Genomic DNA, 21,470 nt, shown 5'->3' with positions numbered 1-21,470 from the left:
TTCATCTGAACTACCAGTCTCTTCAACTGTATAGCTGAATTAAACAAGTGGGTCTTTACACCAATGAGGAGGATTTTGAACCATGACATATGCTGAGTTAATACAACAGCATTTTGTATATGAATTTCAAGAAATATTTCCTGCATTATTGCCTTAGTATACAACAGAAATTTGAGTTCAGAACTCCTGATTTCAACTCTCCCAGAGACTACATATGTAGAACCTTACCCACATAGTACAGAGAAAGAGACAACTGATCTTCTGACACTGGTTCTAAGTGTAAAAATCAGAATGAGAGAAGCAGGATATAGCTTAATTATACTGTTACCAGTGGAATTAACAGATTGTTGATATTCTAAGTTAAAAAACACAAATGAAACAGTCAGTCAAGAGAAAAGGACTCCCTTAAATAGGATAAGATTTGGAAAACCAAAAATAAACTTATTATAAACATCAAAATAAATTTCTAAAAGAGACAATTATCCTAAAGTATTTTAATTTAAAGACTATATTTTTAGAGCTATCCTAATATTTTAAAGTGTGACAACTGTTAATTAAATACAACAACCATCATCTTGCCACACACATGACATTTGAACTTGCTATTTCTGTTGCCTGGAACTCTTTTTCTAGTATCTGTATGACCTACTTCCTTACCTGTCCCCTAGCTCTCTGCTAAAATATCACTTTATTAACGAAGCCTCCCCTTACTACCCTATTTTAAAGAGCAATCCCATATTCAGTTGACCCTTGAACAATGTGGAGGTATAACTTATAGTTGGTCCTCTATATCTGCAGTTCCTTTGCATCCGTGGGTTCAACCAACCACGGAAAAGGCAGTACAGCAGTATCTACTACTGAAAAATATCCCCATATAAGTGGACCCTCGCAGTTCAAGGGTCAGCTATACCCCTATGCAACACACACACACACACACACACACACACACCCTTCACACTGTGCTTTTTCTTCTTAGCACTTCAACATCAGCTGACATACTACATATTGACTTGCTTACCTATTATGAGCCTTCCCTTACTGGAATGTAAGCTCTACAAGTGCAAGAAGTTTTTTGATTGCTGTTTACCAGCACCTAGAAGAGTACCTCACACAAAAAAGGCCCTCAACAAATAACTGTTAAATGAGCAAATGTAGAAAGTATAACACTACCATGATATTTTATGAATATGAGTTTCTGACTGCTTCATAAGCTAACATGGTAAACATAACAATTAAGTAGGGAGAAAAAGGCATTAGATTTCCTAACTATAATAAAGAATATTAAATTTACCTTTAATCTTGGCAAATCTTTATTTGCTTGTTCAAGCTGAAATTTTAATTCAATATTTTCAGATGACAACTTCAAGTTTTCCCTCTGGAGCTCCTGTTCTCTTTGATAATGATCATCTGATTCTATTCCTGAAGTCTTCAGGAAAATGAAGTTAGGAATATTTTTAAGGTGTAACAAATAAAAGCTACGCTGAAACACTACGCTGAAAGGGAACATTTTTCCTCAAAGGAATGAGAAAATTGGAGAGCTCTAGAGAAAACAACCATAAACGAACAAACAAACTCACATGAGAAAAGGTAATCAGTCTGTTGTAATTAATACAGAAAGCAAAGTCAGTGTGATTTAATAATGTCTACACATATAATGCCTCCATATATACTCTCATAATGACTAAACGAATTTGTAGTGGTCCTTCCATCCAAAAATAAAGTACTGTTACCTGTTACAGATTGTCTCATGCCCCAACCCCTACCCAGCCCCAAATTCATATGTGAAGTCCTAACACTCAGTACCTCAGAATGACCTTATTTGGGGATAGGGCCTTTTCAGAGATAACTAAGTTAAAACAGGGTCATTAGGGTGGGCCTTAATCCAACAAGGTCTGATGTTCTTATACCAAAGGGAAATGTGAACATACAGACATACATAGAAGGGAGACACTGTAGAGACAGGGAGAAGCTAGCCATCTATGAGCCAAGGAGAGAGGTCTGGAACAGATCCTTCCCCCAAGGCCTAAAGAAGCAATCAACTCTGCCGATACCTTGATTTTGGACTTCCGCCTTTCAGAAGTGAGAGAATACATTTCTGTTGTTTAAGCCATCAACTCCGTGGTGTTTTGTTATGGTGGCCCTAGCAAACAAATCTACAAGCCTACAAAAAGTGCCTCAATTCCTTCTCCTTTAGAAAGCTATTCATCATTCCTTGAGCTAAAGTAATCACTCCCTCCTCTGAAATCCAGTAACACTTTATTTGCATTTCTTTTGGCATGAATCCACCTTGGGTTATTATTTATGTTCAATTTCAGTTATCATTCTAAGCTATAGATTATTTGAAAGAGAAATCTGTGCTTGGTTACTTTTTCCTATAAAGTGGGTAGAATACCCCTTACCCTCATAAACTTATTAAGAGCATTATATGAGATAATTTTGTGAAAGCACTCAGAACAGCTTTAGTTTTTTTCTCCTCCATTCCATTCTCTATTGGCTTGATTGACGATCAACTCAATAACTCCACAGACATTATGATGATTATCATATTATTATATAATATATTTATATATTACACATTACATTATTATTAAAGTATAATATTCTATAAATACATTTATTATACATGGCTCTGTAACATCTTTTTAATTAGCAGTAGGTTAAATACATTCTGACATTTTCACCATTAGGTTAAAAAAAAAGTAAAAAAAAGAAAAAGTTTTCTTAGGTAAAACGCAGTAAAAGTAAAGAAATTAGAAAATAGGAGACAGAAATGTAAAGAAATTCTGGGCTGACCTTTGATTCTGACCTGAGGGCATACACTGCATGTATCTACCTGATTTCTAACTGTTTGAGGGAATGTGTGTGCGTATGAACATATACAGTGGCAAGAAAAAGGACATATTTCATGGTGTCAGTAAACTATAGCAATATGTTCCTACTTATTCTCTGTCAGATAACCCAAGTATACATTCTGATTCTACTACTATTAAGGTTAACCCTAGGCAAATCATGCCACCTGCAACATCCTCTGTTTTTTGTTGTGTTTTTTTTTTGCGGTACATGGGCCTCTCACTGTTGTGGCCTTTCCCGTTTCGGACATGGAAATCTATAGTTCCCTATCCCTGAGCTGTTCTGTCTCCCTTACTTCACCTCTTCAGTCTATGATAGCTATTTAATAAGGGTTAATAAGTACCCCTAACTGATAGACATAAAATGTACTAAATTTCATTCACAGAAGAGAATAATTCTATCTGATGATATTACATGAACTGCTGAATTTTTTCAACAGTTCTCCTCACTAAAATATGGATGCAATTCTTTGTGTAAGTGAATGTGGATCATTTTTTTCCTCCTATTCTCAGAAAACAAAACTAAAAGTATTAGTTGAGATTGTCCAAATTTTTGGAAAATAAATTCTAGTGAAACTTCTATAAAAGTAAAATAAATAAAATTCTTGTGTAATCAATTTTGGGGGGACTTCCAAATTGCTCTATAGAAGGAGAATCCTGTTAAAAGGTATACACTGCCAAAAGTCAAATTCTTAGTGGATGAGAGTTAGTGATAACAGACAGTGGAAGTCTCAAATTCTCAATTACTTATTATCAAGTGAAAAAAAGAAGCATTATGTACCTGGATAAGGAAACGAAATAAGAATTAAGACATTTTCATCCATTTTCTCTTAATTTAAATGTCTGATTTAATGAGAATGAGGACTTAGGTGACTGGAATATCTGAAGTGGAAAGGAATGAATGAATGAATGAATGCTATTTGATTTCAACTGGGAACAAACTTCTTATTCTGTTGAATAAATTGACCAAACTTAGTGTGTGTATGTAGAAAGTTCATAAACTGTAGAATCAGACCTCCATTTAAATCCTGGTTCTGCATCTTCTTGATCACTAGAGATGTTACTTATTCTCCAAGCTTCCCACATAAAGTAGAAATAATTCTCTGCAGAGTATTGTGAAAACTATACCTAGGCAATACATGTAAGCTTCCTTTTCTCATTATAAAAAAGTATCTGTTACAAGGCAAAAAGACCATTAAAGGAACTTGCTATATATGTTAGAATGTTACACAGCATCATAACAGATTTTTACTGATATTATTCATTGTAGTGAAATTTTACTCGCAGTGAGATTTTACAGCATGCTGAAGCAGGAATTTCTAAGGCAAAACGAACTCATCTAAAGTGCCTTATTTTCGTTATTCTGTTACCTAATCTAATACTTGGTAAAACAGTGAGTACTAATGGTAATACCAATACCAATGGTAAAACAGTGAGTACTAAAATGAATCGGGAAATGTACAACCACTAAGTTTTTGTAGGAACTAGTCAAATATTAGGGTTTAAGGAGAAGTTTATTAACAATTAATATTCTTTACAAATCCTACACAATTTGTTTCCATTTGCACCATATATGTACACCACTTGCTATGAGAAAACTCAGCCAAGAGAGGAATAAAGGACTGCCATGTACTCAAACCTGGGACGCTTCATTTCTTGGCTGGACTGACACATCAGTTTCAGAGTTTGCCTGTGCATCCTCCTCAGCACACTGCCTCACTGCAGCAGTGCTTTTGGCGTAACCACAGTCCTCCCCAGCAGATTCTTCTGGATCCATGTGGTTGTTGTGACTCACATCTTCAGCTATGTGTCCCTTTTCTTTCTCATTCTTGCCTAGCTCATTCTCTTCCTTGTTTTTATATTCCTGTTTATTATTTTCACAACAGTCTTGATTAATTTTTTCAACTTTACAATCTGGTTCCTTTTCAAAATTGGAGTTAAAATCCGTCAAGGTACCATTAGTTGACCTAAATGGACTTGATTTATTATTTGGTCTTGACTCAGATTTAGTTAACTCCGTAGGATCTACAATATCTTCTGCTTTGTGTTTTTCTTCATTACTGTAACACTGTAGAATATTCCTAGGTACCTGATGATATAAGTTGTCCCTAACATCTATTCCTTTCCTATTTTTAATTCTGAGTACTGTTATGGGTTTTTTTTGGTTCCTGTGTAAATTGTTCTTTTTGTGAAAAATATTATGCCTGTATTTATTAACACTGGTAGCAAGAGGAGAAAGCGTAGCTGCATCACATAACAGATTCTGCTTGAAGCAGACGAAAGAGAAGAAACAGGAAAAGAAAAGGAAAAAAAATAATAAAAATATACACATGAATGTTTTAAAATAAGATACAACAAATAATTCTACATTAATGAGACTTTATAAAGAAAAACGAGAAATGTATCACATATTTGAATGGAAATAATGTCATAACATACCTTCCTATTTTATCTAACTATATGTTCTTGTCACAGCAAAACTCATAACTACATTTAAAAATCTCCAGAAATCATTTGTAATGACATTTTATGCAAAGCATAAGAATCATAAGTTTACCATTATTATGTAAAAAGAATTATAGAAGTTAACATACATCATTACCTAGTAAAAATAAAAGTTGGATTTATTGCATTAATATGAATGAGAAGGATCTACTGTTTTTAGCTAGCTAAAGGTAGAAGTTGATTTCACTTTTAAACTTTAGAATACAAAAAATGAAAAGAAAAGATGTGCACTTACTGAAGGCCTAGAATATGCATCCTTTGAAAACTGTTTTTCTAAAGCATGAAGCTTTTCTTGGAGGTATTTATTTTGTAAGCGTAAATCTTCTATAACAGAATCTCGAGGAAGAGCCTGATGGGTCCTATGAACAACAATCACAGACTCTTTACTGTTCAAACTTCCAACTTTTTACTGTTTTATCATATTAAAAAATAGAAAAAAATATTTTAACACTGTATTTCTTTTAAATTCTACAAAACTTGAAAACTTTACAAAATTAAATTAAAACATGACTATATTATAAACTGATCCTCTACAGAGGATTCACGGCTGGCCTCTTTTAAACTATGAATTAAAAAGGGTATTTTGATTTTAAAAAAATATATTAATATATGTAAAGAACATGCATCTATTTTGGGGATTGTGTAAAATAGCTGAATAAAAATACCTACTATTTTTAAAACATTATATAATAATTTCATAACATCCATGCGCTTCTCAAGATGGTAAAGCATTTTATAAGGTTCTTAGTGGAGCCAGATAATAATCTATTTCTTCAATCTATACTACTCACCTGCATGGCCTACAAGGCCCTCCGCTATCTGGCACAAGCACACCTGTTCAGCACATTTGTCCAGGACTCTTCCCTTACTTCGGCAAATAGATCCACTCTTACCCACACATGAAAGATTCACTCCTGCCACTATGTCTCTGCTAGGGTTCTGCTTTCTCGGAATGTCCCTTCCACCTTTAAAATCTAGATCTGATTCATAAAATTCGGAAATTCACATTTGAACTGAGAAGACAAGTTCAATCTCTTTTATAAAGTCTTCTCCAATTACTTCAGCCTCCACAGATTCATATTAGAAAAAAAGCTATTAACGAAATTGAGTTATTTGTAGTGAGGTGGATGGACCTAGAGTCTGTCATACAGAGTGAAGTAAGTCAGAAAGAGAAAAACAAATACCGTATGCTAACACATATATATGGAATCTGAAAAAAAAAAAAAAAAGGTTCTGAAGAACCTAGGGGCAAGACGGGAATAAAGACACAGACCTACTAGAGAATGGACTTGAGGATATGGGGAGGGGGAAGGGTAAGCTGTGACAAAGTGAGAGAATGGCATGGACATATATACACTACCAAACGTAAAATAGATAGCTAGTGGGAAGCAGCTGCATAGCACAGGGAGATCAGCTCCATGCTTTGTGACCACCTAGAGGGGTGGGATAGGGAGGGTGGGAGGGAGGGAGATGCAAGAGGGAAGAGATATGGGAACATATGTATATGTATAACTGATTCACTTTGTTATAAAGCAGAAACTAACACATCATTGTAAAGTAATTATACTCCAATGAAGATATTAAAAAAAGCTATTAAATATCTAAAAGTATTAGAAGGTTTCAAAACTAAAATATTTTGATCCTTGAGAAAACTGCAAAGGAGAATAAAAGGATTCGGTTTTATTCTGAACATATGTTTAGACTAAGAAAAACAGGGAGGCTAGGACCAGACAGTAGCTACAAATAGATGTCAAAACAAAGAAAAATGTTTCATTTTGTTCTTCTCCATCAAGGAAAATTCTGAAGAATTTAAGAAACAATGACTTAGAAGGAAATGAGATGGAACGTAGGTTGAAAGCTCACAAGGACCTTGAAAAGTAAATATTTTACAGATTGGGACAAAACACGAGAATCTGAAATATCAGCAAACAGGTGGTAAATTTACCTTTTCCTTTCCTCTAGTATTTCCTGACCTGAACACAACACAGCTTGAAACCTGAAGATGAGCCTCAGCACAGAGGGAGAGAGCTCCACAGGCAAGGCTTAAAGTTCTAGCTCCAGTAAGGAGAAAGGGTGCTTAACAACTCTCACAGACAGTGCAAAAATCCCTCTTATTTTTCTCTTCTATGCATTCTCTCATGTCCCAACCCTCAGGCAATTCCAAGGCAGTGGTGGCAGAGGCTGCAAGGGGAACTCACAGGAGCCAAAATTTTTAGGGAGAGGAATCTTCTTCTCCAATTGGTAGAGCTGTAATTAATAAGGTGGGAAGGCAAAGTAGTGCCCCTCCCCCTCCGCCATGTCCCCTTTCTGCCCTCCAGCTGCTGGCTTAGCTGCAGACAAGATCACAATAGCTGAAGTGCACGGCGCAACAGGGCAACAGATTTGGTTCGAAGTACCAGAAAGGGGAGCCCGAGAGAAACCAAGTGTATCAGGGAGATCACAGAAGGAAAGGAGCTCAAGAAAGGAACCTTATAAAGTTGCTTATGAACTTCTGGGCTCACCCCTGAGCATGAATGTATGGATCTGATCCTAATCAGAATATTAAAGAGTCTGAGAACTGAATAGAAGACAGCCCACATAGCAGACTGTCAATAGGGAGTTGCATAGGCAGAACAGAGCCAAAGAGCATTGTAAAAGCTTTGAAAATAATACCGGAACCATAGCCCACATAAAGCAGGTTAGCACATGGGGCCTGAACCTATCCAGACTTGCTAAAACAAAAATATATCTGCATCTTCCATACAATTTAACCAAGATCCAGAGTCACAGAATATAATATTCAAAAGTTCAAGAATATAATCCATATTTATGTGGCATAAAAAGAAGCAGGAATATCTCAACTCACATAGGAAAAGAATCACCAGAACGCAAGCTTAAGGTGACACACATTTACTATATCAGTTTCTATATTTCCACGTATTAGCTTACCTCATATATGATATGTCATTTTCTAGGTCAAGATTTCTCTTTTTTAATTCTTCTAACTCTTTTTCTGACTCCAATGCTCGCACTTCCATAACATGATCAACAGTCATGCCAGTTGTTTTTAGTTTCCTCTGCAAAGTAAGTTTCTCTTTATCAGCTCTGTGGGATTTAATACAGAATCATGAAAATATACCATTCACTGTTTGGCTTGTTCAATTTATTAAATTGCAGCTTCCTTATTGTAAGGCCAATATACAAAAATTGGATCATTCTGTATTTGCTATGAGCTAACTTATTTCAAAATTATAGGAAACTACACTTATAAATTGTTAAAATATATTTAATACACATTTTAAAGAAAATAAAAATTGAACTATAGATAATAAATGATAATTAAAACTAAAAAATTTTTCATATTATCAAAAAACTAACTTCCAGGTCAATTAAAGACTATACATAATTAATTAGGTTTACATTAAATTTAAACTCACTTGGCAAAAAGATCCTTCAAAGTATTCAATTGCTTTGTTAGAATACAGACTTCCCCCTCTTTCTCTTTTAACCTGTTTCGAATTCCCTCTATTTTGGTTTGCCATTTTTTACCTTCTTCCCACCTAATTACTTCTTCTTTGGCACTCTGTAAATAATAATAAAGGAGGAAGAAAATTACCAATATTGTTTTTTAGAATGATCAATTACAATTTACTAGAACAATGGTAAACCAATACTTCCTAAAGAATATGTAAACAGGTTCATTTTGCTATGTCACTTCTAGAATCTTTAGGCCTGCCAAGCTGTAAGCAAAAATGCCCTTCAGTCTAAGATTCTGTATTCTATAACTTGACAGATAAAATTCTGGGGAACAGTCTGGACTAATGCCAACACTCCAAAGGAGTCTAATACAAATGGATGATGACTAACGTAAACTTCCAACAAAAAATGTATATGTATAAATGACCAACCCGATCTTGTCAGCCCATAGCAATCTCCTAGTATCACAACTCCTTCAAATCTTCAATGCACATTATTTCTCTTATTCAACAGATATTTACTTAGCATGAATCATGCACCAGGTACTACTCTAAGTACTAGGAATAGAAACAATGAATAAACCAGACAAAAAAGGCTTATCTTCATGGGTATTACAGTCTAGTTTATGTTGGTTGGTTGGTTGGTTGGCTGGATTAGGGGAAGGGAGCAAAATACTGACAAAGAACAAGAAAAAAAATTTTTTGAAGTATGTTAGCTGGTGATAAGTGCTTTAAAAAAAAAAAAAAGGGGGAAGGAACTAGGATACTTCAGGGCTAGGTGTTATGGTTTGTTATAATTGAGATAAGGTGTCCAAGGAAAGTCTATGTAATGCAGAACAGTCCCATGTACTGAAGAAATATCAAGTGTCCTACTGAACATTCATATAGTTAAAAATTCTGTTCACAATTGTCTGAGCTAAGAATTTATGTCCTTTCCACCAAGCAATTTTTTAATGGTTTTATTATGTACTGAATTTTCTAGGAATACAGCAGTCTTACAAAAGTAAAGACTACAGAAGTCATTTTGCTGAGAACTACAGAAACAACTGTTTACCATTTTGGAAATCAAATTAACAAATGGCAATGCCTTTGTGACATGTGGGGAGCCAACAGACCACATTTGTATTAGTCTGCATTTGTAGCTCTGAATTCACATCGATGTTTCGTAAAGGTGGAAGCACATGTCTATTTCATTATGTTTTCTATGAAGCATTTACATGGTGAATTATGAAAAATATATTAATATGTTTATTATTTTTATAAATTATTTTCCTTCTATGTTTCTCCTTCATATTTCATTTAGGGCATTTACGGTGAAATTTTGAAATTATGCACGTAGGTAGTTTATATTAACTAAAAACTTCATTTGGAATAGTAAAGGGGACATTATAAAACACTGTATTTACTATAAAAGAGAATGTTGGGGCTGAAAGGATTAAAAGCCACAGTTTAAAGTCAAATACCCAACTAAGATAAGTAGCCCTATCAAAACGATCTTCTCCCATACTGGCCAATTTTTTACCTTATTTATCTAGTTCAGCTAACATGTATCCTTTAAAAAAATGTAAAAAACTTCAGTAAGTGTTTGATAGTTATTAACTTCTATTTTTTCTAAAATACATACAAGGAATTTTGTGTATTTCCAGAAATGTAAGTATTAGTTGAGGGCAAAAGGTATATGTAAACAATTCTGCAGCATGGTGTATTCTGTAGAGATTGGGCAGTTCTATCCCATCTGATATTATTCTCTGAAGTAGGAGTGAAGTAGGGAAACAAGACTGAAGTAATTTAAAAATAAACAGAAAAACAACAAAGGCAAATGTCACCAACGGTCTGATCTTGACTGGGGGAGAAAAGAGGAGAAGAGAGGACGAGAAGTTCTCTTTTTGTATTTTCTGTACCAATAGCTTCTTATCATAAATTTCAGGATAATGTTATTGCATTTTAAAATTTTCATTCATCCAACGAATACTGAACATCTACTACATGACAGGGACTGCTCCCGTGGCTGAGGATACAAAAATAAACAAAACCAGCAAAGTTCCTGCCATCAAAGTTAACAGTCCAAAAGATGAACACATGGATAAGTAAATTTCTAGTATGTCAGATAGTAATAAATGCTACAGAGACAAGCAGAGAAGTGTAAGAAACACAGGAATGCAAGGACTGGGGGTGGGTTTTGTTACCTTATATAGATAGGCCTCAAACATTGTTTCTTTTTTAAATTAATTAATTAATTTTTAAATTAATTAATTTTTAAATTAATTAGTTTATTTTTGGCTGCGTTGGGTCTTTGTTGCTGCGTGCGAGCTTTCTCTAGCTGTGGTGAGCAGGGGCTACTCTTCGTTGCACTGTGTGGGTTTCTCATTGCAGTGGCTTTTCTTGTTGCGGAGCACGGGCTCTAGGTGCGCAGGTTTCAGTAGTTGTGGCACGCAGGCTCTAGAGCACAGCCTCAGTAGTTGTGGCGCACAGGCTTAGTTGCTCCATGGCATGTGGGATCTTTGCGGACCAGAGCTCGAACCCGTGTCTCCTGCATTGGCAGGTGGATTCTTTAACCACTGCGTAACCAGGGAAGCCCCTCAAACATTGTTTACAGAGAAAAAGGTGTTGAAATTTCAATATGAAACCATTTTTTGAGTAAAAAAAAAAATTAGAAATGACCAGTGCTGTGGAATCCAAAAGAATAGTCTCATCAAATTCCTGAATATAGATTGTAATGTTATTGTAGCTCTCTGTGTTCTCATTCTTTTTCTAATATCATACCCTGGTATAGACTTGATGGCTTACAAAGACTTTCATATATTATTTCATTTCATGTCAAAATAATCTTGAGAAGCTGGAATTACAAATAGTATTATTTCTATTTTAAGGAGAAATAAACTGAAGCACAGAAGTTAGAGGTCTAGGCAAAGCCACAAGGCTACTGAGGTATTTTGATAGGAATCAGGTTAGGAACTAGTACCCAAGGATTAGACTTATGGCCAAGTAGGGAGGCAGCAAAGAAAGCAATCCTGAAGAGTAAGGACATTTTGACCTTGCAGTTTTCACCAGCAAAGCTTCTGACAAGTATGTTGTGGTTCCATGTATATAAATGCAAACATTTAGATCAAAATTATACTGACAATGATAAATTTTCATAAGGAAAATGTTTTTCTAGAATATACCCTACTAAAACATTTTAATCCCATTACCTATTTTCTATTCAGTGCCATTAAAGATACTTAATTTTCTTTCATGTTATTGAAATTATCTTATAGATACGAATATTTTCTGGGTAAACGTTACAATAAAAATTCTTCCTAACTATGGCTCCTCCACTGAGATTTTCTTCAGGGGCAAACATTACTACTAACACCAATATTTCCAAGGTCACTTTTGATCTTTTCAATGCTACTTATATCTTGTCTCCAGTTTATTATTTACAACATATTTAATTATGTGGATTTTAGCCAGTTTTAGTTTTTCCTTGGATTATGTCTATCAGTAATTTTTATTACAAAATAGCTTACTAGTTAACTTGTAAGAAAATTTTCAGCTATTTTTCTCACATTACAGAATCAATTTATGAGTGGGTTGGTTATTGATTATTACTGCAAATATTGAATATACTCCAAGTCACTTTGTTTACCCTGAAATAATAGTCCAGTTCATTGAAGGATTAAAAAGGACACATGTGGGTCAAGACAGTAGAATAAAAATGCCCAGCTTTCTTTCCCAAAGGTCTATATAAACCAATCTATATAAACAATTATATTGAGAAAAGTGATAAATACAGCTGGGTATGTATGGTATGAAGGGATTTGGGATGTACTGTAACGTCAGGAAGATGATATAGTAATTTCTGAATAAGAGTTACATTATTGGTGTCTCTTCAAGCAGACCTGTAAATTCCTAAAGGACTGAAACTTGTCTTAAACTTCTCTATGTTATCCAGTACCATTTATGGTATATGTATCAGGTCCTCAGATCAATGAATTATCTGTTCTTCAATTACATATTTAACTAAGTCTATCACTACCTTAAACATATCAGTACATTTCTTCACATACCTTTTCTTTCATAGGTTTTATTTCTACCTCATCCACCTTTTTTTCCAGTTGGCTTTCTAGCTTTTTAATTTTCTTTTGGAGTTCTTCAATTAAACTTTGTTTGTTATCTATCAGAGCTTTGCCCTGAAAAATAAGATGTATTTTTACATTTTACAAATAAAAAAGTATCAAACAAAATACACAATACTCCAGTTGTAGAAACTTTCTGAGACTACAGCTAACCATGCTTTCTAAACGACACTATTGATATTTAAGAATAACATAGTAGCTACTTCTGTATTTTAATAAGATATGCTACCCTGAAACTACAAATACAGTAAAGGTCACTGAGAGAATTAGCAACTACATTAATCAAAGTGATTTGAAAGCTAGTTTCAGCAAATATTATAGACAGAATTAAAAAGTGGGAATAAACTACTACCTGTATATTATAAATCAAAACATTATCACAATTAAATATAAAATTACCTGTAATCCACTGGTTAATCTTTTAATTTGCCTTTTCAGTTCATCATTCTCTTGATCAATTCCATCTTTCTCTCTAAGCATTTTATTATAGGCTTTTTGGTTTTTTTGTAGTTCACTGGTTAGGTCATTCAAATTATCAGTTAGTAAGTTCTCTCTGTTTTTACTTGTTTTAAGAGCTTCTTTAAGTTTTAAAATTTTTTCACCTAAATCTTCAACTTGTGACTAATACAAGATAAAGAAAGGTTTAATTCATGAATCTTCAGCAAGTATCAATGATAAAAGCAACAATAATAGAGAAAGTACACCATTAATACTTACTAAAAAGAAAGTTTCAGTCTAAATTTTTAAGCACATACATGCAAAAAAAACCACCACAAACTACATAAATTTTTCTAGCTTCATTTCAAATGAACCAAGTTTACTTTGAGGGGAAAAAAAAAACAAAACATGAAGAAGCTGTCTAAAGCAATTCATCTTTAACAAACACCTAGAACCAAAATTTTATCATATAAGCAAATGTTTCATTATGGCTGAATTAATTTACTAGAAAAACAAGTACATATCAACGTACACAGCAATTTCTTTTTTGAACACTGAAGCATAAGAGTAGTATAAAACAAAATCTTTTACTCTAAGTAGTTTCTAATCCACTTTGTAAAGACAAGACATAAAAGAGTAGCTCACAATATTAGACAGTATATATAAGCCACTGGAAAGGAGTTCTTAGCTGTCCCATATAGTAACATTGATGGGAATACTGGTACTTATTATATGTCTTGTTGAATAAATTATTACAGGCCAAAAGGGATTACCAATAGCACTAATAGGAAACTAGTAGTATTATAGTGCAGTTACGAGACAAACAAACTCTCCTGGAGAGTCAAAAAAGGCTTCAAGAAAAATGACTGGAAGAATGTAAAGAGTTCAGAGAAGAAATTTCAGGCAAAGAGAAAGGTACTGAAGAAGACATCATCAAAGGGCTATACCTATTTATAAATTTATTACTGAATGGATTTTTACTGTCAACTATGCTAATAATCTTGATAGGCACAAGAGATTTTAAAAATCTGACTAAAATCCAGTCCTTACATGGTTTAATGGCAATGAAGGGTATATGGTTTAATGGCAATGAAGGGTATATACAAATAAACCAAGAGCAAATAAAAATTACAAACAAAACATATACAAAGTAGATTTTTCATTTTACTCAAAATATACTATATGAAACTTTATGTGAAGAAATTTGAAAATCATCATTAAATGTATATGTTTTGGAGAAAAAATTTTATACAGTTCCAAACGTAACAATTGGGTAAGAAAATAATAAAATACATTGTCAAAAAATAATAAATAACTTCAAAAAAAGGCTTTAAAGTTAGGCAGCTCTGTAGATTAAATGTCAAGGACCACATGATTTCCATAAACTATTTCAGGGGCTAAAAAGGGAAAGCTAACTAACTCATATTATGAACTTAGCAAAAACTAAATGGAAAATTCTGAAAAGGCAAAAGAAATAAAACAAAGGAATCTGTACACCTATCTTGCTTATCAATATAGAATTTAAAATCCTAAGAAAAATATTTCTTAAATTTAATTCTGTTAGGAGAAATAGCTTATAATGGCCTATCCTTTGCTAATCCCCAAGATGCTATTCAGTGAGTACAATAAACATGCTTAGTGTTCAAAACTGTGTGTAGGATTTCCCTGGTGGCGCAGTGGTTAAGAATCTGCCTGCCAATGCAGGGGACACAGGTTCGATCCCTGGTCTGGGAAGATCGCACATGCCACAGAGCAACAAAGCCCGTGAGCCACAACTACTGAAGCCCTTGCGCCTAGAGCCCATGCTCCACAAGAGAAGTCACTGCAATGAGAAGTCTGCGCACTGCAATGAAGAGTGGCCCCTGCTCACTGCAACTAGAGAAAGCCTGCCCACAGCAATGAAAACCCAAGCAGTCAAAAATAAATAAATAAAATAAATGAATTTATTTAAAAAAACCCCAACTGTGTGGACATGTGTATATCCACCAATAATTCATTAGAATAAATTCCCTATTCATTATTAAAATTACTATATATCCAAGTGGATTCTCTTCCAATGGGAATTAGCAGGAATTCTGTTATATTAACACACATGTTGATACGCACCTTTAGCTCTTTAGTATGTTGATCAACAATCTGTTGAACATTGAGATTTGCCTCTTTCTGAGAAGTCGTGGAAATAATACGTTCTTCAGCTGCTGCTGTCATTTCTGCCCGAAGTTCCAAAAGTGCCCGACTAAGGGCCTAAAAGTTACAACATACGTAATATTTTTTAAAAATTGGTATTTCATATAAGCAATACAAAATATACATAAGCTTTATTACTTTAAATTGTTTTCCTAAAATACCATGTGTTTAATCAAACAGAATTCACAAACTAACAACCCAACTTTTTCAAATGAATTTCCTTTAGTAAGTGAATTCAATTCTTTCCAAATTGAGTGTGAATTCAAAATCTTGATAATAATAATTGTGAGAACCCAGCATCGAATCAAGCAATCTGTACTACAAAACCCAGGCATGTTTTGTTTTCAAACTTCCAAGTTGAAATATTTATTTAAATTACTCACTTAGTACATACTTCCATGTGAAATTAATTGAATGTAAGTAGACAAGGAAAGTTACAAGATTAGAAGACTTAAAATTTGCCAATAAATTTCATGAGCTAGCACAGAAAAACAGCAGCACCTTCTAAAACAGTTAAGTATATAAAATGAGATAAATAAAAAAACTAATAAATCTGTTAATCCACTGACCAACTCCTTTTCATAACACTATCTCTGCGATCTCCTTCTTTAATCTTTCCTCCTCTTATCCTAACTCCCTCTTAATCCCCAAAGTTACTTAAAATTTTTCAATTATTCAAATTATTCAAAATAGCCTCAGTAACATACAATCCTTATAGGAAAGGAGAGAAAATAAACAATGTAATGAAGATTTCCCTTTATTTCCTACAGCTAACCCACAAATCAGGTTGAAAACATAAAAAGATAAATTAGACTATATCTGAACTTAAAAACAACACCTATCTATAAAGTTATTTAAAAGAATTATAAAAACCCAACCCTGCTCAAGATAAGGCTTATACTTTTTATTACGAGAGAGATACATGCTATCATCTTCTACAAATCTTTCGTAAAAGCAATCTACCACATGTTTTTCTTAAATATTGATAATTTTCTATTGTTACTTACTTTTTGTTGTTTCTCTTTCAGGGCTAATTGGCTCTTCAGCCTTTCTACTAGATTCCTCATTGTAGTTGTTGGAGCTCTTGAATTTGCTTCTTTTTGAGCCTGAAGTTCAGATTTTAAACTCTGCGACTCTTTTTGTGACTGGGCCAGAAGACACCTCAAATCCTCTACTTGTGCTTTTATTTGTTTCACTTCATCTGCATGATTTTCTTGGAGCCTAATATAAAGCAAACATATGTACTTAATAGAGTAGTTGCTGCAATTAACAATTTGATTGACACAAATTTTACAAAGAACAAATGTTTGGTCCTCAGCATCCTTAAAATCTAAGATTTGATCCAAATCCAAAAGATGAACAATTCTTTATTCTACTTAACTACTCTTAAACTTAACATAAAATAGAGTTTTTTCTTCCAGTTTCTACTATTTTTTGCAGCAATTGCATCAAGTAATTTGTGGCTCTAGATGAAATAATATAGAGAATGAACAAAATAACACTTTAAATATTATGGTTCCTGCGAGATGTGACTGCTTCCTTTGTATCAGGGATTTCTCAACCATGGCACTATTGACATTTCTGACTGGATAATTCTTTATTGGGGCGGGGGTTATACTGTCCTATGCATTTTATTTTATTTTATTTTATTTTTTTTTTTGCGGTACACGGGCCTCTCACTGTTGTGGCCTCTCCCGTTGCGGAGCACAGGCTCTGGACGCGCAGACTCAGTGGCCATGGCTCACAGGCCCAGCCGTTCCGCGGCATGTGGGATCTTCACGGACTGGGGCACGAACCTGTGTCCCCTGCATCGGCAGGCGGACTCGCAACCACTGCGCCACCAGGGAAGCCCTGTCCTATGCATTTTAAAACATATTTAGCAGCATTCCTTGCTTCTACCAACCAGATGCCAGTAGTACCTCCTAGTTGTTCATCAAAAATGTCTACAGACAATAACAAATGTCCCTGGAGCGGGGAGAGGAGAGCAAAATTACTTCCGCTTGAGAACCACTGCCCTATAACAACATGTTACAAAGACAAAATATAAACCTTCACAGAAATCACATGTATTATGGTTCTAAAGTCACTAGTATTGTATCTATAACTCTATCTATGGCTGTATACTATATAGAAGTAGATACTATCAAAAGACTTAGTTAATTCAATTAATCCTACTGCTCAGTCAGTATTAATTACCCTTATAAACTGAATTATATCCAGTTCACTGTGCTTATATAGACACTGCATTAATAAGGTCACCAATATGGAGATTCAAATGATTAAACTTTGATCAGTGAGAGGAAGGTCTGTTAAACCACGAACAGGTATTAAACACTCTGAGACTTGTTGCTTACAGCAAAAACTTAAGTCACTTTAAATAATCATCAAAGTGTAAAAATACAAGGTTTCACTAAAAAAATGACAAAGAACTATAATTTCTTAAGACACATTAAAATATGTATGCCAATGTGCACACAGAGAATAGAAGTATAATTTTAGGCTAAAATGACATGGTAAGGTACAAAACAACAACTTCAAGTATTTCATGTGGCAAAAAATTATATATACAAGGTAATGTCGAAAAAATGATTATTTTCTACATCCAGGAATTAGATTCAAAATGCAAGAAATTTTATGCTCTAAAATATGACAGAAACTTACTATATCAAAAATAGCATCTCATGTATAAAATTTAACAGAATGGGGAAAATTAGATTGAAAATATACCATATGCTGTTGCTAATTCTCTTTTCTCTTAGAGAATAACTTATTTAAAGTAGCAGCTTCTTAAGCACAAATAGTGTTAGTTTTGTCAGAAGCATCTTGGATAAATGAAAAAAGAAGCAAAGGTTCTAATAAGGGCTTCAGAGATGGAATGGAATTATAAGTTAAGTAGTTAGCTTTCTTATTTTTTTCAGATACGAAACTGACCCTCAGAGAGATAGTTCTACAATGATTACAAAATACCTAAATATAAACCTATTTTAGTTTTAAAATACACATTCTGATAAATGGTTGAACAATGTTTAGAATCTCTAATATAGAGAATGCTGTGAGCCCTCTACCGTCACTGTGGTTAATAAAAAAGATTGGTTAATTTTTCATTCAACAAATATTTGAGCCTTTAATGTATGCCAGAAACTGTTATAGGTATGTAAATAAAAGTTTTATATTTATATGTTACTTTACAATTTTCAAATTACTTCCACATACATCATCATTTGGCCTTTATATAACCACCTTGAAAGAGCCAGGGTAAGTACTGTCATTTCACTTTTTAGATAATAAAATGGAAATTTAAAAAGGTTAAAGATGAGATTCTATGTAAGAATCTGAGTTGGCTCTTGAGTCAGACTGACTAGATTCAAATCGTGGCTTTCCCATCTTCTCCTAGGCATGTAACTGAGGCTTCCTACAGCCTAGTTTCCTAACTGCAAAATGGAGTGAATATGCTATGTCACAAGTAGTATAAAATGAGATAATATATTCAACATTTTTAGAACAGTGCATGACATAACAAATGCTTACATTTATCTTTATTATATCATTATTCCCATTTGCCAATATCTACATTTCTAAGACTTACCGTAATTTGATATTTTCAAACTCTTTGACTTTTAATTCAGTGACTTCTCTTTGTCTCTCTAAATCCTGAGATACATTTTTTAGTTTGATCACAAGTGAGGAGAGAGAGTCATCTTGTTCTGCTACTCTCTGTTCCATCTCAGCCAAATGAATAAAATGCTTGTTGGTAGGAACTGGAGTAGGAGACTGTTTTATTAAATCCTATGAAATATGGTTGGTTATATTAGCCATGAGCAGGTACAATGCAATGCCATACTTACTCCATAATTTTAACTTGGTTCCTTAAATGATCAAAATATAATATCAAATCTAAAATGTAATGATTTAATAGGTAATGAAGGCTTAAAGAAGATAGGAAATATAGATCTTATTCTTTGTATTCCCAGTATATGGCAAAGTGCCTACATGTAGTGGGGGATCAATAAATAAATGTTGATTGAATTAATGAGTTAAGGCTTGAGGAAGCTAAGGTTTGCTTAAGGTCATTTCGCACATATAGAATACAATGATCAAAAGAGGCAAGAATGAACTGAATTCAGAACATGGAAAGCAGTTAGACACAGGTAAACTTAATGTGCAGATTTGAAAAGAAAGATTGAGGTCAGATCATGGAAGGCTTTGAGTACGTGGCTAAGAAACATAAACATGATTTTGTAGGCAGCAGTAAGCTACTAACAAATGTCGGTTTAGGGAAAAAAATGATTACAGTTCTGTCTTCAGAAGATTATTCTGGCAAAAAAAAAAAAAAGGTAGGATGGCTTCTAGTCCAAAAAAAAAAAAAAAAGGGAGAGCTAAATTTTCAATTGCATGGTCTCAAAAATCAATAAAGAATAGAACAAAGTTCTTAGAATCTTACCCAAGTTGCTTCTTTGAATTTACTGAGTGAACTATCAGCCTGTAGTTCTAATTTATGATGAAGAATATGAAGTTCCTCTTCATGTTTCTTAACAATTTCTCTTTGTTCCTGTTTTACAAGAAATCAAAACTATATCTTATATTATGATTCAAATAAATTCACATTCTAAAGGTCTTAAATATTTTCTTATCTTTACCTTCTAAAATCCTTATGAGATAGGGAAGGAACAACATCTGCATGTATTTATTTATACCTGTATACATTTCCCCTAGCACATGTTCAAACTGACAAGCCCAGCCTTAGAGAATAATTTATTATTAATATTAGAATAATATGTATCCATCAGCTTTTAACTTGTTTCTAGCAAATTTTTAAATGTCAGATTTTTTTCCCCTCCAAGTTCTAGCAAATTTGATTTCCACTGATACCTGTGTGACAGATTTCATTCTAACTTACTGCCTCAGTCTTTACCTATTAACTCAAATGATATTTTTCAAAATCACATAGTTTCACCATGAAAGCCTAATTTAGCAATTTAGTCGGTCCATAACACAACTGCCAGTTTTACTGACAGATCTGTAATCCAATCGCGTGAAAGTAACAATACCTGAATAGAATCATTTGAAAACAAGAAATGAAATACCACTTCAGGGCAGAACAGTATTTGGCATTTGTCTAAAAAACATCATAATAAATAAAAGAGCATAACATAATATAATAAAATACCTCTCTGGCTTTTTCTAGAAGATGTTGATACTTCTTTAACACTTCTTCCTTTTGATTTAACCTTGCTTGCATGTTTGCAATGGTCTGATGAGCAAGTTTCAATGTGTGATGAGATTTTGGTTCCACCTCTTTTCTTCCTAGCTCAGCTATAAGCTTTTCTCGTTCTGCAGTGGCAGGCAATCGAAGCCTCAGTTCATTAATTACTTTGTCTCTTGACAGAATATTTTCCTCTGCTAACCGTAAAGCAGATTCTTTTTTATTTAGCTTCTGCAATGATCAAATCATAAAAAAATACATTTTTCTTTTAAAAATGCTTCATCTGAATTTTAGTGAGATTAGCTATAAGCAAGGAAAGGAGTTTCATTTTATTTTTCACATCATACTTATAATAGCCAAATGATACTTAATAAGGTTAATCGACTGTATTTCTATGTGACAGCAGTTATCTACATGTATATTTTACTTATTTGTAAGATTATCACATGTGTTAGAAATTTCACTGTTATGATGAAAATGAAATTTACTTACAGTACTTTATTTAGGTCTTATAGATTTAGAACTAGAAATGTGTGGTGGTGATAGATTTAGAAAGAAAATGTAATAAACCATTCCTTTTATTTTGGTCCACTGACTATTAAAGCACTAGAAGAGTAACCTATAAAGTCAACAAAGTATAAAAATTGGAATTTTAGTGGCCTGAGTCAATGGGTCACTATTATAAAATCTGCAGCTTATCAAAACAAAACAGAAG

The 21,470-nt window shown here is 33.6% G+C and overlaps 1 protein-coding gene across 8 annotated transcripts in view; it reads right to left on the bottom strand.

The window, feature by feature from the left end:
- CEP290 (centrosomal protein 290) overlaps positions 1-21,470 on the bottom strand; it is a 97,194-nt gene that overhangs the window by 13,535 nt on the left and 62,189 nt on the right. For 6 of the 8 annotated variants that reach the window (XR_009565654.1, XM_060307089.2, XM_060307088.2 and 3 more), the window contains 11 exons: positions 20,720-20,986; positions 19,994-20,101; positions 19,139-19,338; positions 16,560-16,773; positions 15,472-15,609; positions 13,327-13,548; positions 12,859-12,981; positions 8,771-8,916; positions 8,283-8,438; positions 5,590-5,713; positions 1,292-1,426 (listed from right to left, as the gene is read on the bottom strand). Coding sequence is in view for 7 of the 8 variants with exons in the window: in XM_060307089.2 (XP_060163072.1) it covers positions 1,292-1,426; positions 5,590-5,713; positions 8,283-8,438; positions 8,771-8,916; positions 12,859-12,981; positions 13,327-13,548; positions 15,472-15,609; positions 16,560-16,773; positions 19,139-19,338; positions 19,994-20,101; positions 20,720-20,986 (1,833 nt within the window). In the remaining variant the exon portion in view is untranslated. Of the gene's footprint in view, positions 1-1,291; positions 5,113-5,589; positions 5,714-8,282; positions 8,439-8,770; positions 8,917-12,858; positions 12,982-13,326; positions 13,549-15,471; positions 15,610-16,559; positions 16,774-19,138; positions 19,339-19,993; positions 20,102-20,719; positions 20,987-21,470 lie in introns of those variants that run through there. The other 2 variants (XM_060307096.1, XM_060307095.1) reach the window with 2 other exon arrangements.

The sequence above is a fragment of the Globicephala melas genome, chromosome 10, assembly GCF_963455315.2.
Source record: "Globicephala melas chromosome 10, mGloMel1.2, whole genome shotgun sequence".
Taxonomy (NCBI): domain Eukaryota; kingdom Metazoa; phylum Chordata; class Mammalia; order Artiodactyla; family Delphinidae; genus Globicephala; species Globicephala melas.
This window is presented reverse-complemented; position numbering and strand designations above follow the sequence as displayed.